Source organism: Oryctolagus cuniculus, chromosome 15 (assembly GCF_964237555.1).
Source record: "Oryctolagus cuniculus chromosome 15, mOryCun1.1, whole genome shotgun sequence".
Lineage (NCBI taxonomy): Eukaryota > Metazoa > Chordata > Mammalia > Lagomorpha > Leporidae > Oryctolagus > Oryctolagus cuniculus.
The window spans coordinates 15,644,000-15,665,401 of NC_091446.1; the positions used below are offsets into that span (position 1 = coordinate 15,644,000).

The 21,402-nt window shown below is 46.7% G+C and overlaps 1 protein-coding gene across 28 annotated transcripts in view; it reads left to right on the forward strand.

Annotated features, from left to right (window-relative positions):
• The window catches only part of ABLIM1 (actin binding LIM protein 1), a 326,874-nt gene that overhangs the window by 95,478 nt on the left and 209,994 nt on the right, over positions 1 to 21,402 (forward strand). For 18 of the 28 annotated variants that reach the window (XR_011382210.1, XR_011382211.1, XR_011382218.1 and 15 more), the window contains exon 1: positions 14,206 to 19,881. The exons of the other annotated variants lie outside the window; for them this stretch is intronic. Coding sequence is in view for 2 of the 18 variants with exons in the window: in XM_070057180.1 (XP_069913281.1) it covers positions 19,623 to 19,881 (259 nt within the window). In the remaining 16 variants the exon portion in view is untranslated. Of the gene's footprint in view, positions 1 to 14,205; positions 19,882 to 21,402 lie in introns of those variants that run through there. 28 annotated transcript variants of the gene reach the window in all.

The following is a 21,402-nucleotide window of genomic DNA, read 5'->3' on the forward strand; positions in this document are numbered from 1 at the left end:
TTAGACTATGATTTTTTAAAGTATTTTATTTATTCATTTGAGAGGTAAAGTTACAGAAGAGAGAAAGGTCTGCTGGTTCACTCTCCAAATGGCCGCAATGGCCAGAGCTGTGCCGATCTGAAGCCAGGAGCCAGGAGCCAGGAGCTTCTTCTGGGTTTCCCACACGGGTGCAGGGCCCAAGGACTTAGGCCATCTTCTACTGCTTTCTCAGGCCATAGCAGAAAGCTGGATTGGAAGAGGAGCAGCCAGGACTAGAACCAGCGTCCATATGAGATGCTGTTGCTGAAGGTGGAGGATTAACCTACTGTGCCACAGCACCGGCCCCTAGACTTTGATTTTTAAAAATATTTATTTATGTATTTGAAAGGCAGAGCTACAGAGAGGCAGAGGCAGAGAGAGAGAGAAAGAATTCTGCATTCACTGGTTCACTCCCCAAATGACCACAACAGCCAGAGCTGGGCCAATCTGAAGCCATGAGCCAAGAGCTTCCCCCAGGTCTCCCACATGGCTGCAGGGGCCCAAAGACCCTGACCATCGTCTGCTGCTTTCCCAGGCACATCAGCATGGAGGTGGTTCAGAAGTGGAGCAGCCGAGACTTGAACCGGTGTCCATATGAGACATCAGCACTGCAGGTGGCGACCTCAGCCGCTATGCCACGGGGCCAGCCCTGAGACTATGATTTTTTTTTAAAGATTTTATTTATTTGAAAGCCAGAGTTACAGAGAGAGGGAGAGACAGAGACAGCAAGGTCTTCCATCTGTTGGTTCACTCCCTAGTTGGTTGTAACAGCCAGGGTGGAGTCAGGCCAAAGCCAGGAGCCTGGAGCTTCATCTGGCTCTCCCAGGCAAATATTTTCACACAAGATGCTGTCTATATATTGGTTATTGCGGTTTAATAAACTATTCCAAAATAGTTCCAATATAGTAAGCTTTGGAAGCTTACAACAGAAATCACAAGTCTGCAGGTGTGGCTGCAGAAGGCTGAGGTGGTGGGCAGTCTGCAAGCTGACTCCCATGTCTGGGGTTGGCTCTGCCCTATGCATCACTTACCCTCCCTTCCGACCAGCAGGCTGGCTCAGCCGTGTCCTCATCACAGTGAAGCTGAAGGCAAGAGAGTGTGCAGGAACACACGTGACCTCTTGAGTCCTGAGCTCAGAACTGGTGCACTGTCACTTGCCAGAGTAACCACGTGGCGGAGTCTGCTCTCAAAATGAGAGGACGCTGCAAGGTTACGTGGCACAGGGCATGGGTACAAGGAGATACATCCCGGTCCCTGGTGGAGCTGCCGCACCCCGTGTCGTAGCAGTCACATTGGTGTGGGTAGACTGATCGAGATTGTTGAATGTCTTCTTATGCTTAGTTCACTTGAAAGACTTATTCTTGATTTTTTTTTTAACTTTTATTTAATGCATATAAATTTCGAAAGTACGACTTATGGATTACAATGGCTTCCCCCCCATACCGTCCCTCCCACCCACAACCCTCCCCTTTCCCACTCCCTCTCCCCTTCCATTCACATCAAGATTCATTTTTGATTATCTTCATATACAGAAGATCAGCTTAGTATACATCAAGTATGGATTTCAACAGTTTGCTCCCACACAGAAACATAAAGTGAAAAATAATAGATGATTTTTTTTAAAATGATGATGAAATCAGAGCAGACCTATTTTTAAAAAGAAAACAAAAAGGTAATTCTAGCCCTCAGGGGTCTTCCTAACCAAATCTGTGAAAATGATACACAGATGAAACCAAGGAGTAGATGTTTCTAGACACACAAGATTTGAACACTTTGTATGACTAGCTTAAAGCCAACTTCTTGTGTAAAGGGCAAGATAGTAAGTGTTTTCGCTTTTGTGAGCCACATGGTCTGTGTCACAGCTATTCAACTCTGGGATGGTAACACAAAAGCAGCAGAGTTTCAATAAAACTTTATTTACAAAAACAGACACGGCCAGTGGCTTAGACCATTGACGGAAGTAAGAGATCAGCCATGGCAGATTTTCACAGAAGGGACAGTGATTTCCAAGGCAGTAAAGGTTAGGTTAGCAAGATATGTCTTAAAAATAAAGTCAGAAAAAAAAAATTATAGAGCCATTCCATAGGTAGAAATTTCAACAGATTCATGTAGTTTAGTCAGAATGAAAACAGTATTGAAAACCCATCATTCTTCAAAATTATTATTTGCTAGAAATTATTTCCACACTGAAAGCCTCTTTGGAAACACATTTACCCAGAAAGCTAATGTTTTTCCTGAGCTGGATAATGAGAAAAAAGGATTAGAAATAAAACGAAAGAAATACATAATTAAAGTGCTTTGATTTGATGCTACTTTGAAAGTTTTACTGACCAGATTTGTATACTTGACCTAGATTTGTATAAAGGAACTTAAGGGATTAAGGAGAATGAGTTATTTTTAACCATTAGGAAACAGCAATGCACAGTTCGAGTGGGTCTTTTTCTACCTCAGCTGCATTTCACGTAGCGACGCACGTTTCTTGCCCATATTTGCCGATAGAGTAAGGCCTGAGCTACTGTTAGAAGACGGGTTTTCTTGGCTAGAGATCTTCACTGCCTGTTTGCTCAGTCACAGCCAGCTTCTATCAGTAGCCCTTCGTTTGACGGATTTCTGCTGATTAAACCCAGATTCTGAGTTTGGGGGGCAATTTTGGGAGAGGTGAAGAAAGCTGTTGGTTAAGAACTTAAAGGTTTTGTCAAACTTTGTGTTTTTCTCCGGTGTTCCTTGGCTTTTCGTGCTTGGTGGCAGTGTCAAAATACACACGAGATGGGGTCTACAGGGTATGTTTATTCATTTTTATTGTTATCCATTCATTTCACCTTTTCCTACTGTGTGCCAGCCACTCCACCAGGACCCAGCAATGCAGAGCTGACCAAGATAGCTGTGCCTGTGTGGCTGTAGAGACGCAGAGGGCGTGGGCATCCCCAGGGAGGGAGCCGGTCCCCCGGGAAGTGGAAGGATTGTTTTTCCTGGAGCAAGTAAAGGCCACTCTGATTTTAAATCCACACGACTAAAATAAAACTGTGCCACGAAGGGACTTAGGATTCTCCACTCCTAGTCATTCAGCCTGGGGTGAGCAATAAAAGTAGAAGGAATTCTTGGGAAGTTTTGAGGATGCAACAATTTGGAATCCCCTGAGTTTGGTGGGAAAACCCATTTTCCCAGAGAACATAGGGCTACAAATCTGCTGTCATCGTTACTGATTATTTCTGTTCCGTTTACTCTTCATTTGTTATACAAGTTGTGTTTGCTCCTTTCCTTGAGCAGGAGAAAGTTGAAGCCCTAACCTGCAGTACCTGGATCACCTTAACCAAAAATCAAGTCAAGATGAGGCCCTTAAGGTGGGCCTTAGTCCAATACGACAGGCGTCCTTATAGTGAGGGGAGATTAGAGTGCAGAGGTAGACATGGCTGGAAAATGGTGTGAAGACACGCCCAGGGATGCTGGCCGTGGCCACGGGGAGGTGTGAGGAATGGCAGAGTGCCCCTCTCAGCCTTCAAAAGCCACTACCCCTGTGGATGCTCTGATTTTGGACTTCAGCCTCCAGACTGTACACCAGTGAGTTTATAGTGTTGTAGTACTACTACTCGGTGTGCAGTAATTCGTTACAGCAGCCGCCACCTAGTGTGAAAGGTTGCATAAGTGTGCTGGCAGTTAGTAAAGGCAGATACCTGGGCAGAAGAGTGGCTGGCACATACTGTTATTTTCTGGTCACGTAGATTTCAACCCAGGACTCGCCAGCATGGGATCATCTGCCCTGGGGTGACGATTCTTCAATGACTGGACCCTCAGGACCCTTGGGACAAAGGGGTCTACCAATCCCAAGCAGCTATCGAGGACTGTGTCCCACTGTGGGAGGGCTACAGGAGGAGCCCTGTTCAGAGAGCCGAGAGGCCCTGGGTAGGGAATTCTGGGCAGACACTAATGGAGATTCAGCCTCCCAGGTAACTTGCAGATTTTATGTTTCTTTGTGAAGAAAATTTTTAGTTTCTTTGTGGCTGCTCGGAGCAGTCTTATCAACTTCTGACCTTGAAGGTGCAGCAGTTGGTTGCCTTGTTCCTGCTTTCACCTCCACCATAACGTTGAGAAATGCAATGATTGAGAAGCTACAATATTTTGAGCACTTACTCTCTGACGGGTGCTGTGCCAAGTCCTTACATATTGTATTATCTCATTTAATCATATCCGCAACGTTGGGGAGGAGACAGTCTTAGGAGTCCCACTTTATAGATGAGGCAACTATCACTTAGAAAAGTATCATGCCTGACCTTGAACCAAGCTCTAATTGCAAAGTTCCTGCTCTCACTATCTCTGGGCTCTCTGAGTGTGAAGTGGCTAAGACTAGGACAAGATTTTTATAGTTATGATGTTCATTTAAAATAGGGGATAGGAGTTTGGTTCCATGGCTAAGTCACTGTGGGACACCTGTTTCCCACATTGGAGAGCCGGGGGTGGCGTCGCAGCTTCCTGCTGACGCACATCTTAGGAGGCAGGAGGTGCTGGCTCCAGTGCTTGGTCTGCCACACACAGGAGACCTGGACTGAGTTCTTGCCTCCTGGCTTTGACCTGGCCCAGCCCTGACTGTTGTGAGCCTCTGGGGAGCAAGCCAGTCAATGGAAGAGTCTCTCTCTCTCCCTCTCTCTCTCTCTCTCTCTCTCTCCTTCAGATAAAATGAACTTTTATATGAGAGACTATATGAGAACTGTTTAAGGTGATCCTAAGAACGGATTCCAAAGATGCTGTAGAAGGCCTTGGAAAGGCCTGGTTTGCTCATCAGCTAACCTGCTTCCTCATTTCATTGTTGTCCTCTGAACATGTTGACCTGAATTTTTCCTCTAATGCCCTTTTCAATGATGTCTTTTTAAAAGAGCAATTTGCAGAGATTTCATCTTCATGAAAACACCAAAAAGAAAAAGATTCAAATAACCAATCACTGGATACCTACCATAGCCAGGCATCACAGCTGGACAATTGGGGTTGTGGCAGACATGGTCCCTGCCCTCACGATGCTCCCTACAGACTTTTGGGAAGGCAGATGACGTGTAGGTAATTGTATAATTTTCAGTTGTGGTACTGTGATAGAATACATGGGGTAATAAGGGAATCTAATTTAGACAAGGGCACTCTGAGGGGGTGCATTGAAGGCAAGAGCTGATTAGTGAAGAGAAGTGGGTGTGTTGCTGATGGGAGCCCCAGAGATGCTGGTGGAAGGGACAGTGTGTGTGTGAGTGAGGTCTGCTCTGGGACAGCTGGAAGGTGACCACTATGACTGGAGCACGGTGGCCAAGGAGGCTGCAGGAGATGAGAGAGCCATGGGCATTCGGCCAGCAGTTAGGACTCTGTGGGACACCGACATCCAGTGTCAGAGTACCTGGATTTGAGTGCTCGCTTTGGCTCTGGATCCCAGCTTCCTGCACGCTGGGAAGCAGTGGTGATGGCTCAAGTAGTTGGGTCCCTGCCACTCATGTGGGAGACCTGGACTGAGCTCCTGGATTCCAGCTTTGACCTGAACCAGTTCTCACCACTGCCCCACCCCTCTCTGTCTTTCTAAACAAGTTGATTATATAATTAATTAATCAAAACTAGCAAAACTCATCTATCATGCTAAGTAGGTAAGTCAGAATAGTATTGCCGGGCCGGCGCCGCGGCTCATTAGGCTAATCCTCCGCCTTGCGGCGCTGGCACACCGGGTTCTAGTCCCGGTCGGGGCGCCGGATTCTGTCCCGGTTGCCCCTCTTCCAGGCCAGCTCTCTGCTGTGGCCAGGGAGTGCAGTGGAGGATGGCCCAAGTGCTTGGGCCCTGCACCCCATGGGAGACCAGGAGAAGCACCTGGCTCCTGCCATCGGATCAGCGCGGTGCGCCGGATGCGGCGGCCATTGGAGGGTGAACCAACGGCAAAAGGAAGACCTTTCCCTTCCCTCTGTCTCTCTCCACTGTCCACTCTGCCTGTCAAAAAAAAAAAAAAAAAAAAAAAAAAAAAAAAAAAAAAAAAAGAATAGTATTGCCCTGGAGGGTTGGGATGCAGCACTGACTAGGAAACCTTCTGAGGAGTTTCATGCGTTCTGGATCTTGACAGGTGTATAAACATACACTGAGTTCTGAGATGTGTGAACTGCACTGTGTGTTAGGTATATTTCAGTTTCTAAAAAAGTACTAAAATTATTACGATAGGCTTAAATAATATGAGGGAAAGTGTTTATAAAACCAAAGTTAAAAAATTACATATGTCAGGAGCCGGTGTTGTGGCATAGTGGGTTAAGGCCCTGGCCTGAAGCGCCGGCATCCCATATGGGTGCTGGTTCTAGTCCTGGCTGCTCCTCTTCTGATCCAGCTCTCTGCTATGGCCTGGGACAGCAGTAGAACAGGGCCCAAGTCCTTGGGCCCCTGTACCTGCATAGGAGACCTGGAGGAAGCTCCTGGCTCCTGACTTTGGATCAGTGCAGCTCTGGCCGTTGCGGCCATCTGGGGAGTGAACCAGCGGATGGAAGACCTCTCTATCTCAACCTCTCTCTGTAACTCTGCATTTCAAATAAATAAAATAAATCTTTAAAAAAATTACATATGTCACATGATCTAAGTTAAAAATTCATAGCAGGGGCCGGCGCTGTGGTATAGTGGGTAAAGCTGCCGCCTGCAGTGCCAGCATCCTGTATGGTACCAGTTCGAGTCCTGGCTGCTCCTCTTCTGATCTAGCACTCTGCTATGGCCTGGGGTGGCAGTAGAAGATGGCCCAAGCGCTTGGGCCCCTGCACCCACGTAGGAGAACTGGAAGAAGCTCCTGGCTCCTGGCTTCAGATCAGTGCAGTTCCGGACATTGTAGCCATCTGGAGAGTGAACCATTGGATGGAAGACCTCTCGCACTCTCTCTTCCTCTGCATTTCTGTAATTCTGCCTTTCAAATAAATAAATAAATCTTAAAAAAAAAAAGTTGTAGCAAAAAACAGAAAAAAATTTACTGAATAATTAGTAATGGTTTCTGGGTGGGAGAATTGTATTTCCATTTCTCTGGTTTTCAGAGTTTTCCAGTTTTTCTGTAATGAATGCAAAGTATTTCTTTGTCAGAAAGATTGAAATGGGAGAAACAACACCTGAAGTGGTATCCGACATAACTTGAGGGACTTTTACATTGAGTTTGAAATTTTAGGGGTGAAGTGGCAATTCAGAGGCAGATGAGTTCATAGCATTGTGGAGTAAAAGATGACATCATACAGGGACAAACTTCAATAGGATCCTGGCCAGTGTTTAGGGCTTAAGTCATTTATAATTTTTATTATTTTTAAGAATTCTTTATTAATTTATTTACTTATTTATAAGGCAGAGCTACTGAGAGAGAGAGAGAGAGAGAAAGAGACAGTGAGAGAGTGATCTTTTCATCCACTGGTTCACTCCCCAAATGGTCACAATTGCCAGGGTTGGGCCGGGCCAAAGTGAGGAGCCACAAGCTTTATCCAGTTCTCCCATGTGGGTGGCAAAGGTCCAAGCACTTGGACCATCCTCCTATGCTTCTCCCAGGCTCATTAGGAGGAAACTGGATCAGAAGTGAGGCAGCTGGGACTTGAACCAGTGCTGCAGCATTGCAGGCAACAGCTTAGTCCATTCCATCACAACACCAGCCCGTTTTTTTTTTTTCCATTTAAAAAGCTCTTGTCCTTGCATTTTCCATTTTTAGGCACTACCATTTGCTGTGTTCTTTATTCTGAGGCTGTATTTTCTTCTCTGCTGCTCCATATGGCAGTGTGAGTTTAAAAATTAATTGTGCCACGCCATGCTCTTCTCTTGAATATAAATAAATAAAAGGACCTGGAAACACACACACACACACACACACACACACACGCACGCACAGCTCCAAATTATCCATCTGTTCTGCTGAAGATATCCACCACCCACTTCATCCTGGAGCAGGCTATTTTTGTTTGCTTTGTCTTGAGAACTCCTGTATTGGAAGCCTCTAAAGACAGCCTTTGGTTTCTATCAGAAACTGAACAGCAAGGCACTTTGTTCTCGTTTCATACCTATTGCAGGGCTATGCACAAAGAAATGCTTAATAAATGCTGATTGCATTGCCTTGTGCAGGTCATGGGCTCTGCCACATGGGGTTTTTCCTATGCACATTTTTACTGGTGGGTGCACATTTACAATTTTGAAGTGGACTATGAAAAGGATTACAGTCTTTAGAACCCAATATTTTCAAGATCTGTTTTCTGCAACTCTTTATCCTTGTAGGTGAATTTAATGACTAAATTTTCAGATTTTTTATAATATCCAAGAATGAGTCGATGCTTTCTGGGAGCGTCATCTTTTCTTCTCTCTCCTTCCTTCCTTCCTTCCTTCCTTCCTTCCTTCCTTCCTTCCTTCCTTCCCTCCTTCCTTCCTTCCTTCCTTCCTTCCTTCCTTCCTTCCTTCCTTCCCTCCCTCCCTCCCTCCTTCCTTCCTTCCTTCCTTCCTTCCTTCCTTCCTTCCTTCCTTCCTTCCTTCCACTACTTTTCTCTCTTTCTTGGCAGGCTAAATAATTACATTATGCTGTGTTACTGGAAATTGTAATCAGTAAAATGCACACGTCTTTAATTAGAATGCTAGGAAATACTGCTGAGTAGGACCGTTTACTCACTGCAGGGACTTGAGAGGCTCAGGCATTTATAGACAGAAGGTCAGTTTGAGGATATTTGAGCTTAGATGGGCAGTCTTAGTATGTTTGCCGAGGTAGCCCATGGGACAAAGTTCATAAATATTCCCGAAACACCTTCCCAGAGCAGACTCAGACGCAGGGTGCTGCCAGTGCTCTCCAGAAGTTGCTGGTCCAGTGATTTCTTTCTTTCTTTCTTTCTTTCTTTCTTTCTTTCTTTCTTTCTTTCTTTCTTTCTTTCTTTCTTTCTTTCTTTCTTTCTTTCTTTCTTTCTTTCTTTTTTCTTTTTTCTTTTTTCTTTTTTTTTTTTTTTTTTTGACGGGCAGAGTGGACAGTGAGAGAGAGAGAGAGAGACAGAGAGAAAGGTCTTCCTTTACCGTTGGTTCACCCTCCAATGGCCGCTGTGGCCAGCGCACCGCGCTGATCCGATGGCAGGAGCCAGGTGCTTTTCCTGGTCTCCCATGGGGTGCAGGGCCCAAGCACCTGGGCCATCCTCCACTGCACTCCCGGGCCACAGCAGAGAGCTGGCCTGGAAGAGGGGCAACCGGGACAGAATCCGGCGCCCCGACCAGGGCTAGAACCCGGTGTGACGGCGCCGCAGGGGCAGGATTAGCCTATTGAGCCGCGGCGCCGGCCAACTGATAACATCTTAAATTCATTATCTTTGCAAGCAGCTTATTATCATCTCTTTCCCCCAAAACTCATTCTCTGCCCCCTGTTTCTCATCCCAGTGGCTCCACTTTTTGGTAGCCACTCCGACTCTAATTTTGAGGTTCTTTTTGATGCATTTCTTTCCCATGTAAGTATCTGTATCGTTTTCATCCTGGCCATTTTCCACTGGAGTTTTCTCCTATAAAGGAGATTGTGAGTCCGTGTCAGAGCGGAATGGCCCACGGGCTGCTGCTTGTTTGTGAGATCTTTTCTGTCTCTTCTGTGACCTGGCCTCCTTCCACTTGCCTGGTGGCCGTCAGGTTTATCTGTCCCCCTAGGCCAGGTGCTCTGCCTTCCCCCTCCTCCCAAATGCCCATGCATACCTGACCGCTTCCCCACTCCCAGGTCCCTTTTTGATCCAGATTTCTCTTAGACAGCTTTTCCAGTGGATTCCCTCTCGTAGGCACTGTCTCTTCTAACTCAGCACAGTCTGAAGCCTGCCCATCTCCAATAACTGCCCACCTGTAAGCACCCCAAATCTTGGCCAATGACATGTTATCAGCACTGACATACTAGAGGACTCTAGAAGTAGGCAAAAAATTCGTTCTCTCATTCCCAAAAGTTCACGGAATGTGTGGTTACCATGGCGTAACAGTGACCAGATAATGATTTATAACATGTTAGAATGAAGCCGGCGCCGTGGCTCAATAGGCTAATCCTCCACCTTGCGGCGCCGGCACACCGGGTTCTAGTCCCGGTTGGGGCGCCGGATTCTGTCCCGGTTGCCCCTCTTCCAGGCCAGCTCTCTGCTATGGCCAGGGAGTGCAGTGGAGGATGGCCCAGGTGCTTGGGCCCTGCACCCCATGGGAGACCAGGAAAAGCACCTGGCTCCTGGCTCCTGCCAGGATCAGCGCGGTGCGCCGGCTGCAGCGGCGGCCATTGGAGGGTGAACCAACGGCAAAGGAAGACCTTTCTCTCTCTGTCTCTCTCTCTCACTGTCCACTCTGCCTGTCAAAAAAAAAAAAAAAAAAAAAAAAAAAAAAAAAAAAGATTTAACATGTTAGAATGAAGCTGTGATTTTATTTTGCATTGGGTAAATGTTAGAGGTAAAAGTTAATGGGGGGGGGGGAGGGTGATATACTGTGGCACAGTGGGTTAAAGTCCTTCCCTGCCATGCTGGCATCCCATATGGGCACCAGTTCACCTCCTGGCTGTCCAGCTACCAATCCAGCTCTCTGCTATGGCCTGAGAAAGCAGCAGAGGATGGCCCAAGTCCTTGGGCCTCTGCACCCATGTGGGAGACCCAGAGGAAGCTCCTGGCTCTTGGCTTTGGATTGGCCTAGCTCCTGCCACTGAGGCCATTTGAGAATTGAATTAGTAAATGGAAGACCTTTCTCTCTGCCTCTGCCTCTCTGTAATGCTGCCTTTCAAATAAATAAATAAATCTTCAAAAAAAAGTTAATGGGGAAATATGGATGAATCTCAAAAACCTGCTGAGTGAACGAACCTAGGGACAGGAAAGTACATATTGGATGGTTCTATATATAGAAAGTTCTGGAATGTGCAGAAAGAGAAATCAGAACAGTGGTTGTCAGTGGTAGGGGTGGGGACCGGCTGGGAAGAACACGAGGTTACTCTCTGGGGCTGCTGCAGGTGTTCTGTGTCTTGCCAGAGATGTGGGTTCATGGGTGAATGAATTTGTTAAACCTCATCTAATTGTACAGTTAAGATCTATGCTTTTCACTGCCTATAAACTTGATTAATCCTCTGCCTGCGACACCAGCATCCCATATGGGCGCCAGGTTCTAGTCCTGGTTGCTCCTCTTCCAGTCCAGCTCTCTGCTGTGGCCCAGGAAGGCAGTGGAGGATGGCCCAAGTGCTTGGGTGCCTGCACCTGCATGGGAGACCAGGAGGAAGCACCTGGCTCCTGGCTTCAGATCGGCACAGTGTGCCGGCCGTGGTGGCCATTTGGGGGTGAACCAACGGAGGGAAGACCTTTCTCTCTGTCTGTCTCTCTCACTAACACTATCTGTCAGATAAATGTTAAAAATTATAAAAAAAAATGAGAAATCAGTTCAAGAAGGCAAGCTGCAGAGTTAAACAAGTGTGATAGTATCCCATAAATAGTTACAGAGGAAAAATGATGCATCTCTGTGAAAACAAAACAATCAAATGCAAAAGGAGGAGGACAGGCTCCTGTGTTTGTGGCCAGGAAATGATGGTGAAATTTGAAAGTGCCGCCAGTGCCGTAAACTCAGTGGTTTGAGAATAAATACATGGCCACTTTTGCTGTGATATAGAGCAGATTAAAATCATACTGCAGAGAATGAGAAGTTATGAATGTTTTATATGGAAACTTGCAGTGCTTCTGAAAATCTTGCACTCAACTCCTTCCAGTACCTAATGTAAACCACAGTTTCTTGGTTTAAGTTGGTAGGTGGAAGCTTTTATAGCACTGGTTTGATGATAACTGACGCACAGATCCCATAAGGATGGCCTCAAGGCCATGGCAGGCCTGCTCGTGTGCTTTGCTTTGTTTAGTTTTTTTTTTTTTTTTAATTAGTTGCTAATGTTTGAAACTTTGGAAATTTCACATAAAATATTCAACATCTGGCAATACATGGCTGTCATTCAAAAACAGCAATAATTGTTTGGGTCTGAGTAAGATGTAAATTTCCCAGATCTGACCAATCACAATTGTAAAGAATCAATCTACTGCCTCCAGTTCTTAAATGTCTGCCGTCAGTCCTGTGGTTTTTCATTTACATCGTCTGAGTTCACATTTAGGGAGCCCCTCCCACGTACCAGGAACCAACACGAGCTTTAGTAGATACATAAGGGAGATGCTGTTGTCAACGCCCATTTTACAGACAGGATAACTGAGGTTCAATAACTAAAGAGTTCTCTTGACTTTGCTCAGTAGAAAGAAACAAAGCCAGGATTTGAAGTAGAAATTTTGATTCTGGAGCATGGGAATTTGCTGACGGCATTGTTGTTCTTTTGTTATTTATTTTTAAAAAACATTTATTTATTTATTTGAAAGAGTTACAAGAGAGAGAGGGAGAGACAGAAAGAGAGGTCTTCCATCTGCTGATTCACTCCCAAGATGGCCTCAATGACTGGGGGACTGGACCAGATCGAAGCCAGGAGCTTCATTAGGGTTTCCCACATGGGTGGCGGGGCCACAAGCTCTTGGGCCATCTTCTGCTGCTTTCCCAGGCAGTTAGTAGGGAGCTGGGTTGGAAGTGGAGCAGCTGGGACTTGAACCGGTGCCCATATGGGATCCTGGCATCACAAGTCTCAGCTTTACTCGCTACTTTGGTTTCATCCATTGTTTAGTTCAAGTTTAGTATTTACCTCTGGTTAATTGAGTTCTTGTTTTCTTGTGATTTATTTTGCTACAGTAATCTCTGGTCTCTGTTCTCTTGATTTAGCACCCCGGCAATAAAAAAGAAAAAAAATTACATATACATATTATTGACTGATAAATAATACTCCTGTACTGTATTAATATTATGTGCATTCTAAAATATACATGTGCTTTAAAGTTTTAAAGAATAAGATGACGTGTGTGTATGTATATTCTAGAATTTTCTCTCCATACCACAGCAGATTATCTTGTAGATATTGTACACTCTATTTTGGCAGTCAGTGGATTAAATGATGCCTGGACAATGACTCTGCCTGAAAGCATTTTCATATCAGAGACTGCCAATTTTGTATCCAATAAATTGTCCCTTCCAGATAAAGGGTGCAGCAGAAAGGTCACCGTATCAGCTCAGGCTATAGAAAGATCATGGAACGTTCTCCATTGTTAGAAGAAGTATTGTCCATCTGTAGTCACATTTAAAACACTGTGTTCTAAAACCTTCTACAGCTGTGAACTTCAAAACAACCAAAGGCATCTTTTATTCATATTAAGGCCTTGGGTTTGCCTTTGGTGGGGGCCGAGTGGGGGTGGGGGTTTAGGTTCTGACAGTGGGTTTGGTTCAGGAGGAAGTAGCATCTCTGAGAACTGAGATGTGGGGACTTTGTGTATGTGGGGGTGGGGGGGTGGGGGGGTCTCTTATCTCCCAGGACTGCTGACATGATTAACAAATTTGTGGTTTTAAAGCACTTGCACAAAAGCGAGTGCTGAGACAGGCTGTGAGCCAGGGATCGATGTGGAATGTCTTTGTGGCCATGTGCCCGCAGGCTTCCTGGAACTCCAGCCCTCTCTAAAGGCAGGTTGGTGGCGAGCACACTTTTGGCAGGTGTGCTTGTGCTCCCACCGAGGCAGCGTGTTCTCTCTGCAGAGTCACCTGCCTGTGGATGGAGGGCTTCTTCCTTCGAGCAAGTCCTCCCTTCCCAGCATCTTGTGTGACCTGAACGAACTTGCACCTTCTGGAATGTTCTTTCCTGCCCTCCAGTGACCCTCTTTTCTTGGTAAACTTGTTTTGGAGGTCCAGAGGGGAGCATCACATTCTCCATAATCCTTCAAGCCCCAGGCTGACTTGATCTTTCTCACGCACTTCCATGAGATCAGAGCGTGGATGGGGGGAATGCAAGGGAACACGTTTGGCGCAGCCCCTGCTGACTCCTCAGAGGGAAAAACTTGTGTGAGTGTGCGTGCATGCGTGCGTGTGCGTGTGTGTGTGTGTGTGAGTGTGAGTGATTGCTGGGGATGGAACAGATACATAAAGTTGTTGGTGTAAAATGTGAAACATGAGCCACTTCTCTGTTCTGAAACATTTTCTTTCATCCAAACAGAAATGAACTTCCCCAAACTGCAAACGAAGCCCCCAGCCATTTATTTACCAAGTTGAACTGTACCTGGTGTGCCCAGACCTGGTTTCCTGCTGTGTGTGTGTGCTGTGCGGGGCCCCTTTCTTCTTCATATTTTTTACTTTTTAAAAAAATTTTAAGACTTATTTATTTGAAATCAGTTACACAGAAAGAGAAGGAGAGGCAGAGAGAGAGAGAGAGAGAGGAGAGGAGAGGTTTTTCCATCCTCTGATTCACTTTCCAATGGCCGCAATGGCTGGAGCTGAGCCAATCTGAAGCCAGGAGCCAGGAGCTTCTTCCTTGTCTCACTTGTGGGTGTAGGGGCCCAGGGAATTGGGCCATCTTTTACTGCTTTCCCAGGCCATAGCAGAGAGCTGGATAGGAAGTGGAGCAGCCAGGATTAGAACCAGCGCCCATATGAGATGCTGGCACTGCAGGCGGCAGCTTTACCTGCTACACCACCATGCCAGCCTCTCTTCTTCATATTTTTAAAAAAGATTCATTTATTTAATTGAGAGGCAGAGTTACAGACTGAGAGAGGGAGAGAGAGAGGTCTTTCATCTGCTGGTTCACTCACTAAATGGCCTCAGCGGGTGGAGCTGGGATGATCTGATTCCATGAGCCAGGAGCTTCTTCCAGGCCTCCCATATGGGTACAGGGGGCTAAGCACTTGGGCCAACTTCTGCTGCTTTCCTGGGTGCATTATCAAGGAGCTGGATCAGAAGTGGCGCAGCTAGGACTCAAACTGATGCCTATATAGGATGCTAGCACCACAAGTGGAGGCTTAACCTACTATGCCACAGCACTGGCCCCTTCTTGTTCATGTTAAAGCTGCTAACACCTGGTATGTCATGCTGTCACTGCCCAACCATGTTTGTAGAATGAATTTAGCTCCCAGACACAAAGATGCAAAAGGACTGGCATTGATTTTAACTGGGACTTCTGTTCTAGTGCTTACCTCTTGTGACCTTAAACTACAAGGAATTCTGTGAAGTCAACATTTCAGTCCAAAGGTGAACAATCTCAAGAAGCCAGTGAGCAAGAGGCCCTGGTGACAGCACGGTCTCGAAATAGATTATCTGAAGTTGACAGTGAACATGAGGTTTACAGGAGTGAGTTGGGGCTTTTCAGTGTTGAAAGACATGAATTATAAATATTTCAAACTGTGCCATTGGAAACGCTTCCCTCTGCATTTTTCCTCCTGGGAGGGGAAGCTGGAGCAGGCAGGCACCATGCACCTGCTCAAGGGTCAGCACCTCTGCCAGCAGACAGGCAGAGAAGCGCTGACACTGGGGTTTCTGGCTCTCCACTCAGCTCCTTATCCCACCCGCAGGGACGACCTGTCTCCTAATTACCAGCCACTGGGGCAGCATCCTGTGACCACAGCTGGCTGGGGCCTCTTGGGTGTGTGCCTACCACTTAGTGCCTTCCAGTTCACTGGTACTTAGATAAGCTCTGACCACGGGGACAAACAGCGCATCCTGCAGCTGTGGATGGCGCGGTAAGATTCTTGAAGTGGTGCGGAGTGTGGACGTTTTCCTCTTTTCATAGCACAGTTCATAATGGCCAATGGGGCGCTGTCTCTGATACCTGCCTTCGTTCCAAGTACTGGGTACTCACGATGGTTTCTGAAGGAGGACTGACACATTCTAAGCAGTTACAAGGCGTAGAGTCAAGAGTACGTAGTATGTGCAGAGCTCTTGGGAAGGAATGGGGTGACACAGAGGCTTAGCAGCTGGCGGGGGAAATAAGATGTTCCGCTGGCAGCCATCTTGCGAGGCAGGGTATGATGAGTGCCTAGGTGGAACCGCTACTGGCGACAAAAGAAGAAGCAGGTTCCAGCCAGAGTGATTCTGGAAGACCTGAGGCAGGAGGTCCTGTCTGGGCTGCATTTTTAAGCACAGGTGGGTTTTCAGAAGGTCTAAATGGAAAAGAGGTGGAGGAATTTCAGGAAAGAGAACAAAGCATTGAGAGGATTAAGCATCAGCGGGTATGAGATGTGTTTGGGGCACAGAGACAGCGTGCCAACTGATGGAGACCAGTGGATGGTGACACGTGGGCAGCAACTTAGTCCCCTGACCCAACAGACCTTTCGCTGGAGACCCTCATCTAACATACAGGGTTTGAGCTCAGGGGATGCCTTCGAGCCCTCCCTGAGTTGATCTTGTTTATGGCTGCTTCCTTGAAGGCTTTCCAAGCCTGCCTCTTACTGCTGTTTGGAAATCTTGCCTTTGGACCGTATCATCAGAGAGTAATTTGAGACCCTTGATGTCTGTGAAACTCATTACGCCTCAGTCTTCAGGATGCCTTGGTGCTCTCGAACCTGACTGCTCAGCAGATTCGATGTAGTATTTGAATTATTGATGGAGACGATACGGGAGAGGGGGCTTGGCTGCTTGTTCCGTTTTGAGCAGGTCGCGGGTGAGTGGCGATCCAGGCAGAGAAGCGGCTGCGTGCAGAGTGATGGACGAAGCAGGTCTTCCAGGGGAGTCCTGCCCAGAGGGGGGCCTGTGCCAGTATGCTCAGAAATTCACAGCCTGCTTTGCAGGGATGGGTAAGACCCCTTAAACATCGGGCTTTGCAGTGGAGATGCCAGGGTTGATGGTGCCCATGGGCAGAAGGACTGAAGTTCAGGACTTGCCGGGGCCCGGGAACAGGTGTAGCTTCTCCAGTAGGACAAGTGTCTGCGGGCCAAGTCGCGTGTCCTTGTCTGGAAGTCCACTTGCGCCCCTTCCTCGGAGTCTTCTCACTTAAGAAGTCGTTCTTGCTCTGCTTTGTCTGTTCTGCTTAGCAGCAGAGATCCTGACCCTGGCTACTGCAGCTGGAAGGAAGGCAGGCTCGCTGAGCTCTTTGGTTTGCGCGTTCTGATTGATTGGAATGAAAAGCCCCCCAAAATCACAAAGCAAGTAACGCTATTATTATTGTTGATGAAGCCATAGGCTTACCTCAGACCATTTCCTTAGAAAACCAAGTTCCAGGAAGATGCACAATTTTAAAGTGGTGATTTGCATTCCGGGGGAATAAAAGGATTTTTTTTTCTTGGTGGGAGGCAGGTAGATCTTAGCAGATGATTTAAGGGAAAATGGGATGCTTGCCTGAAAAAAAAAAAAAAGGCCTGATTACATAGAATAAAATGAAAGCCAGAGAGATTTGTGGAGAGTTGCTGCATGAGCTGAGACTGGCAGGGGAAAAGCAGTGAGGAAGCATCCATGCCTCCTGCACACTGTGTAGCCTCCAGATGCCTCCTCCTGGGCTTGGAGCCTATCTCATCAGACAATTATGCAGTGCCTACGGGGTGTGCACAGGCAGAATGCTCAGGGGCTGTCTGTGCAGACAGAGCCCCTTGGTGAATTTTCCTACTGAAGGTTTCTTTTCATAATGTATCTTAGAAGAAGAGCTTGTTTATGTGCACTGGAACTATTTCTGAAGGATTAGGAATTTCCTTTCTGTTAAGATATGCAAGCCAGCAAAATCCTGGGCAAAAGTCAAACATTTGTGATTTTCATTAGCTTTGTAATGTAGTACATTGTGATGTCTCGTCTTGTAACCACATAAACTGTCACATTACCCCTGTACTCCTTTGTAATCACTGTGGCTGTCATTCTCTGTGGGCTGGGGTGAGGAGGCTGATGTTGATGTGGCGGTGGGAGGACTGGGTCCCCTCCGTGCTTCTGTAGGGTGCTTTCTGCAACCTGAGCTGTCCTGGGGACAGAGGAAGCCAGGCTGTTAGGATTGGAGGCATGGCTCCAGTACTGTGTCCGGGAAGCTGAAGTTAAAGGTCTACTCTGGGGGCAGGTGTTTGGCTCAGCAGTTAAGACACCTGTTCAGATGTTGGCATCTTATATCAGTGGGCCTGGGTGCAACTCCCAGCTCCCAATTCCAGCTTCCTCCCAATATGTACCCTGGGAAGCAGCAGGTGATGGCCCGAGTACTTGGGTCCCTGCCACCTACATGAGAGACCTGGATTGAGTTCCCACTCCTGGCTTTGGCCTGGCCCAACCAGGCATTTACGGAGTGAAGCAATGGATAGGAACTCTCTGTCTCTCAGCTTCTCAAATTAATGAGCTTAAAAAGCACACAACAGCTCTGGACACCTGGAAGGTGGCCCCTGGTTCACAGATGCCTGGTTGTGCAGGTTCCTACTCTCCCAAGCAGCCTGCCTCTGAACCCTTACCTCTTTCCACTGCCTGAGAAAGGACGTGGCCTCGGGTTTCTGTGCGCTTAGATTGTCTTCAAAGGCAAGTGGACATCTGTGGTTCTCATCAGCCACCTTTATGATTCACACTTAATTTAGTTTCCATCCTGACCTAAAATTCACACAATGCCTCAAGCTTCTTCCAAGTAATCCTGTTACCTGAAGAATTGAATTTTTTCCTCTAAAGGGCTGTAGGAAGATAATTGTTCCTTGAACTTGATATTTGGATCTGCAGACTTGTCCACAAATGCAGGGGTGTGGCCTGAGTAGGTCCCACTGAGACCATAGCTCAGTGTGGAGGTGGAGAAGAAGCTGTGGAATTGGTTTTAGTGGGTAACCACTGGACACGGGTAGGGACCAAGAAGGCAGGAGAGCTTTGTCATGGAATTGCTCCATTTCTTCTTGGTCAGGAAGATGTTGGATTTGAAGCAGATAATCAGCCTGTTCAGGTTTGTTTCTCAGTGTGCAGAGAACAGAGCTGTAGGAAATTAATCACAGCTAGAAAGCATGAGCGGAGAAGGGCAGAGGTTGTGATCCTGCAGCGTGTATTAGAAAAACACTCTGGAGGAACCCAGGAGGCTGAGGCAGGCCTCAGGGACCTGCCTTCAAAATAAACTGGTTCAGGAACTAAGGTTTGGGAAACATTAGAAGAATATCTTACAGCATCTGAGGGTACTTCAAAAGGTTCATGGAAATCGAATTAGAAGTCCATTTAGGTCCAGAAGTGTTTTTGAAACCCTTGCATAGTTTTTCATAATTCACATATTTTTCACCCACGTTTTGAAGACCACTCTAGAGAATGGAAAGGAAATGATTGTTGGCTGTGGCCAGTAGCTAGAGTTGCACCTGTAGCCACTGGGGAACTTTAATTGAGGCCCTCTCTGTGAGATCTGAACCCTGGAGAGCTGGTGGGGGATGGGGGGTAGGGGAATGTTTTCCTGAGCACATTCTCATAGGAGGTTTCCGATCATATACAGATGTGTGCATTTGCCCCAACTTACTGTCAGGCTCTCACGAGACATTAGTGAATATTTGCAGGAGAGAGATGTTGCAGCCATGTCTTTTCTCTTGCACCGCATCCAGGATTAATCTGAGTTTTAAATATGCCTCCAAGTGTGAGAGCGACATCATTCCAAGTTCCTAAAGTGGCTATTTTATACCTGCTCATATGAGTGCGACTATGGTGCCCTGAGCTCTGCAGGGTAATCCCTTAAGCCTGTCTTCCTTAATCTTCTTTGCTGGGCAGTGCAAAGACAGTAAGAGAGGCAGCAGAACTGAGAGAGAGAGAGAGAGAGAGAGAGAGAGAGAGAGAATGAATTGTGAGGAAGCATAGCCGCGTGGGTCCTGGGGTCTGTTCCTCGTGTCTTCATGATTCGGGTCAACATGCCTTCCTTCCTTGGTTTAAGATGCCTGGGGAGATTGTGCCGGTCAGAGAAAAGCAAAGTCACTTCGTCTGAGAGGTGCAGGGCCAGGGCCTCGTACACAAGGACACTGCTTGTTGAGGACCTGAGTGTCCCTGGACCGGCCTGCCCTGCTCAGAGGCGAGCCACCATCACCCATTTGTTGTATGTGTACCCCAAGAACTGCGGTCTGTGTGAGCAGGTGGTTAGCAACTGTGAGCCTTCTGGTAAGTAAGGGAGCCCACGCTGGCCGTGGTTTTGGGTTTTGTGATTGACGTAAGTAATGAAGGACTACCTTGACCACTCTTCTGTAATGCATCCTCCAAAGGAAACACTAGCCTTAATATATAATTAATGGAGGTGAGGGTGGGAGAAATGGAGACTGTGATATAAGCATAGCTGGGTAGCTCAGTTAGGAGGGCATTTTCATCCGTGATTTTATTATCTCAGTAATAAATGTGTCTTTTCCCAAACCTGGCATGAATAATTGTCAGTACTAGGAAGTGTGACAGACAAAGAAAGGTGGCTCCTGAGAGGGGCTGTTCTTCCGCAAGACACAGGAGGGATGGAACAGGACTGTTCAAGGCAGCAGCCTGGCACTTTTCAAGGGTGATCTAGGTCAAGGTGAGGACCAGACTGTGTGGCTGTCGAGGGAGGGAGGGATTGTCTTGTGAAATACTTTTTAAAGAGAAGGAAACAGAAGTGTTTCTAATATTGAGTGAATTTGTTGGGGCTTTGTTTCAGACAAGGTTATTAAAACGTGGACACTTATCTATACGCCTAGGGAAGAGGAGACGAAATCCCAGTCTGAGGGTGGAGGCACTGCACTGGGGAGTTTTCAGACATTGAGTTGTAACGGTGCCTTTCCTAAAGAAGATATAACCGATGTAACTTCCCAGGCCTTTCAAAATCAGCAGTTAGTGCAGGAGGCAGAAGGGATTAGACAGGATCCCTACAAATGAAAAAGATGAGCCAGAAAGCATACTGTGCACCCGATACTTCCAGGAAGGCCAGAGAGGAGGGCAGAGTGGGATTAGCATTAAGTGAGGTAAGGGAGTTAATCTATGCCAAAGTTGTGTTGTTTTATTGCAACAAATTTCTAACAGCTTTGTTAAGCTATAATTCATTTACTATATGATTTGTCCACAATTTTGAGGATATTCACTGATAAATGCAACCAGACACAGTGAATTTTTGAATATTTTCCTCACTTCAAAAAGAAACCAGTGCCTTTTAGCCATTAGCTCTGCACCCCAGTTCCTCCATCCCCGTCCCCAAGGCTTAAGAAAGCAGCCATCTACTCTCAGTGTGCATAGACCTCCCCACTAAGGACATTTCATGTGAATGAGATTATAGCATATGGTCTTTTGTGTCTGGCTTCTTTCACCTAATATAATGTTTTTAAGGGTCATCCATGTGGTCTCGTGTGTCTGTACTTTATTCCTCGTTGGGGCTGAGTGGGATGCCAGTGTATGGGTGCACCACATTTGGTTTATTCCTTCATCAGTTCATGGACATGTGCATTGTTTCCACCTTTCAGACAGTTTGACTATTGCCTCTGTGAACTTTCACGCACAAGGTTTTGTATGGACTCGTGCTCTTTGCTTCTCACACCCAGGGTGGAACTTCTGAGCCGTGCAGTAGCTCTATGTTTAACCTTCTGAAAAAGTCCCAGACTCATTTGCAAAGCGGCTGCCCCATTTTATATTCCCACCAGCAGCATGAGAGCATCCCAGTTTTTCCATATC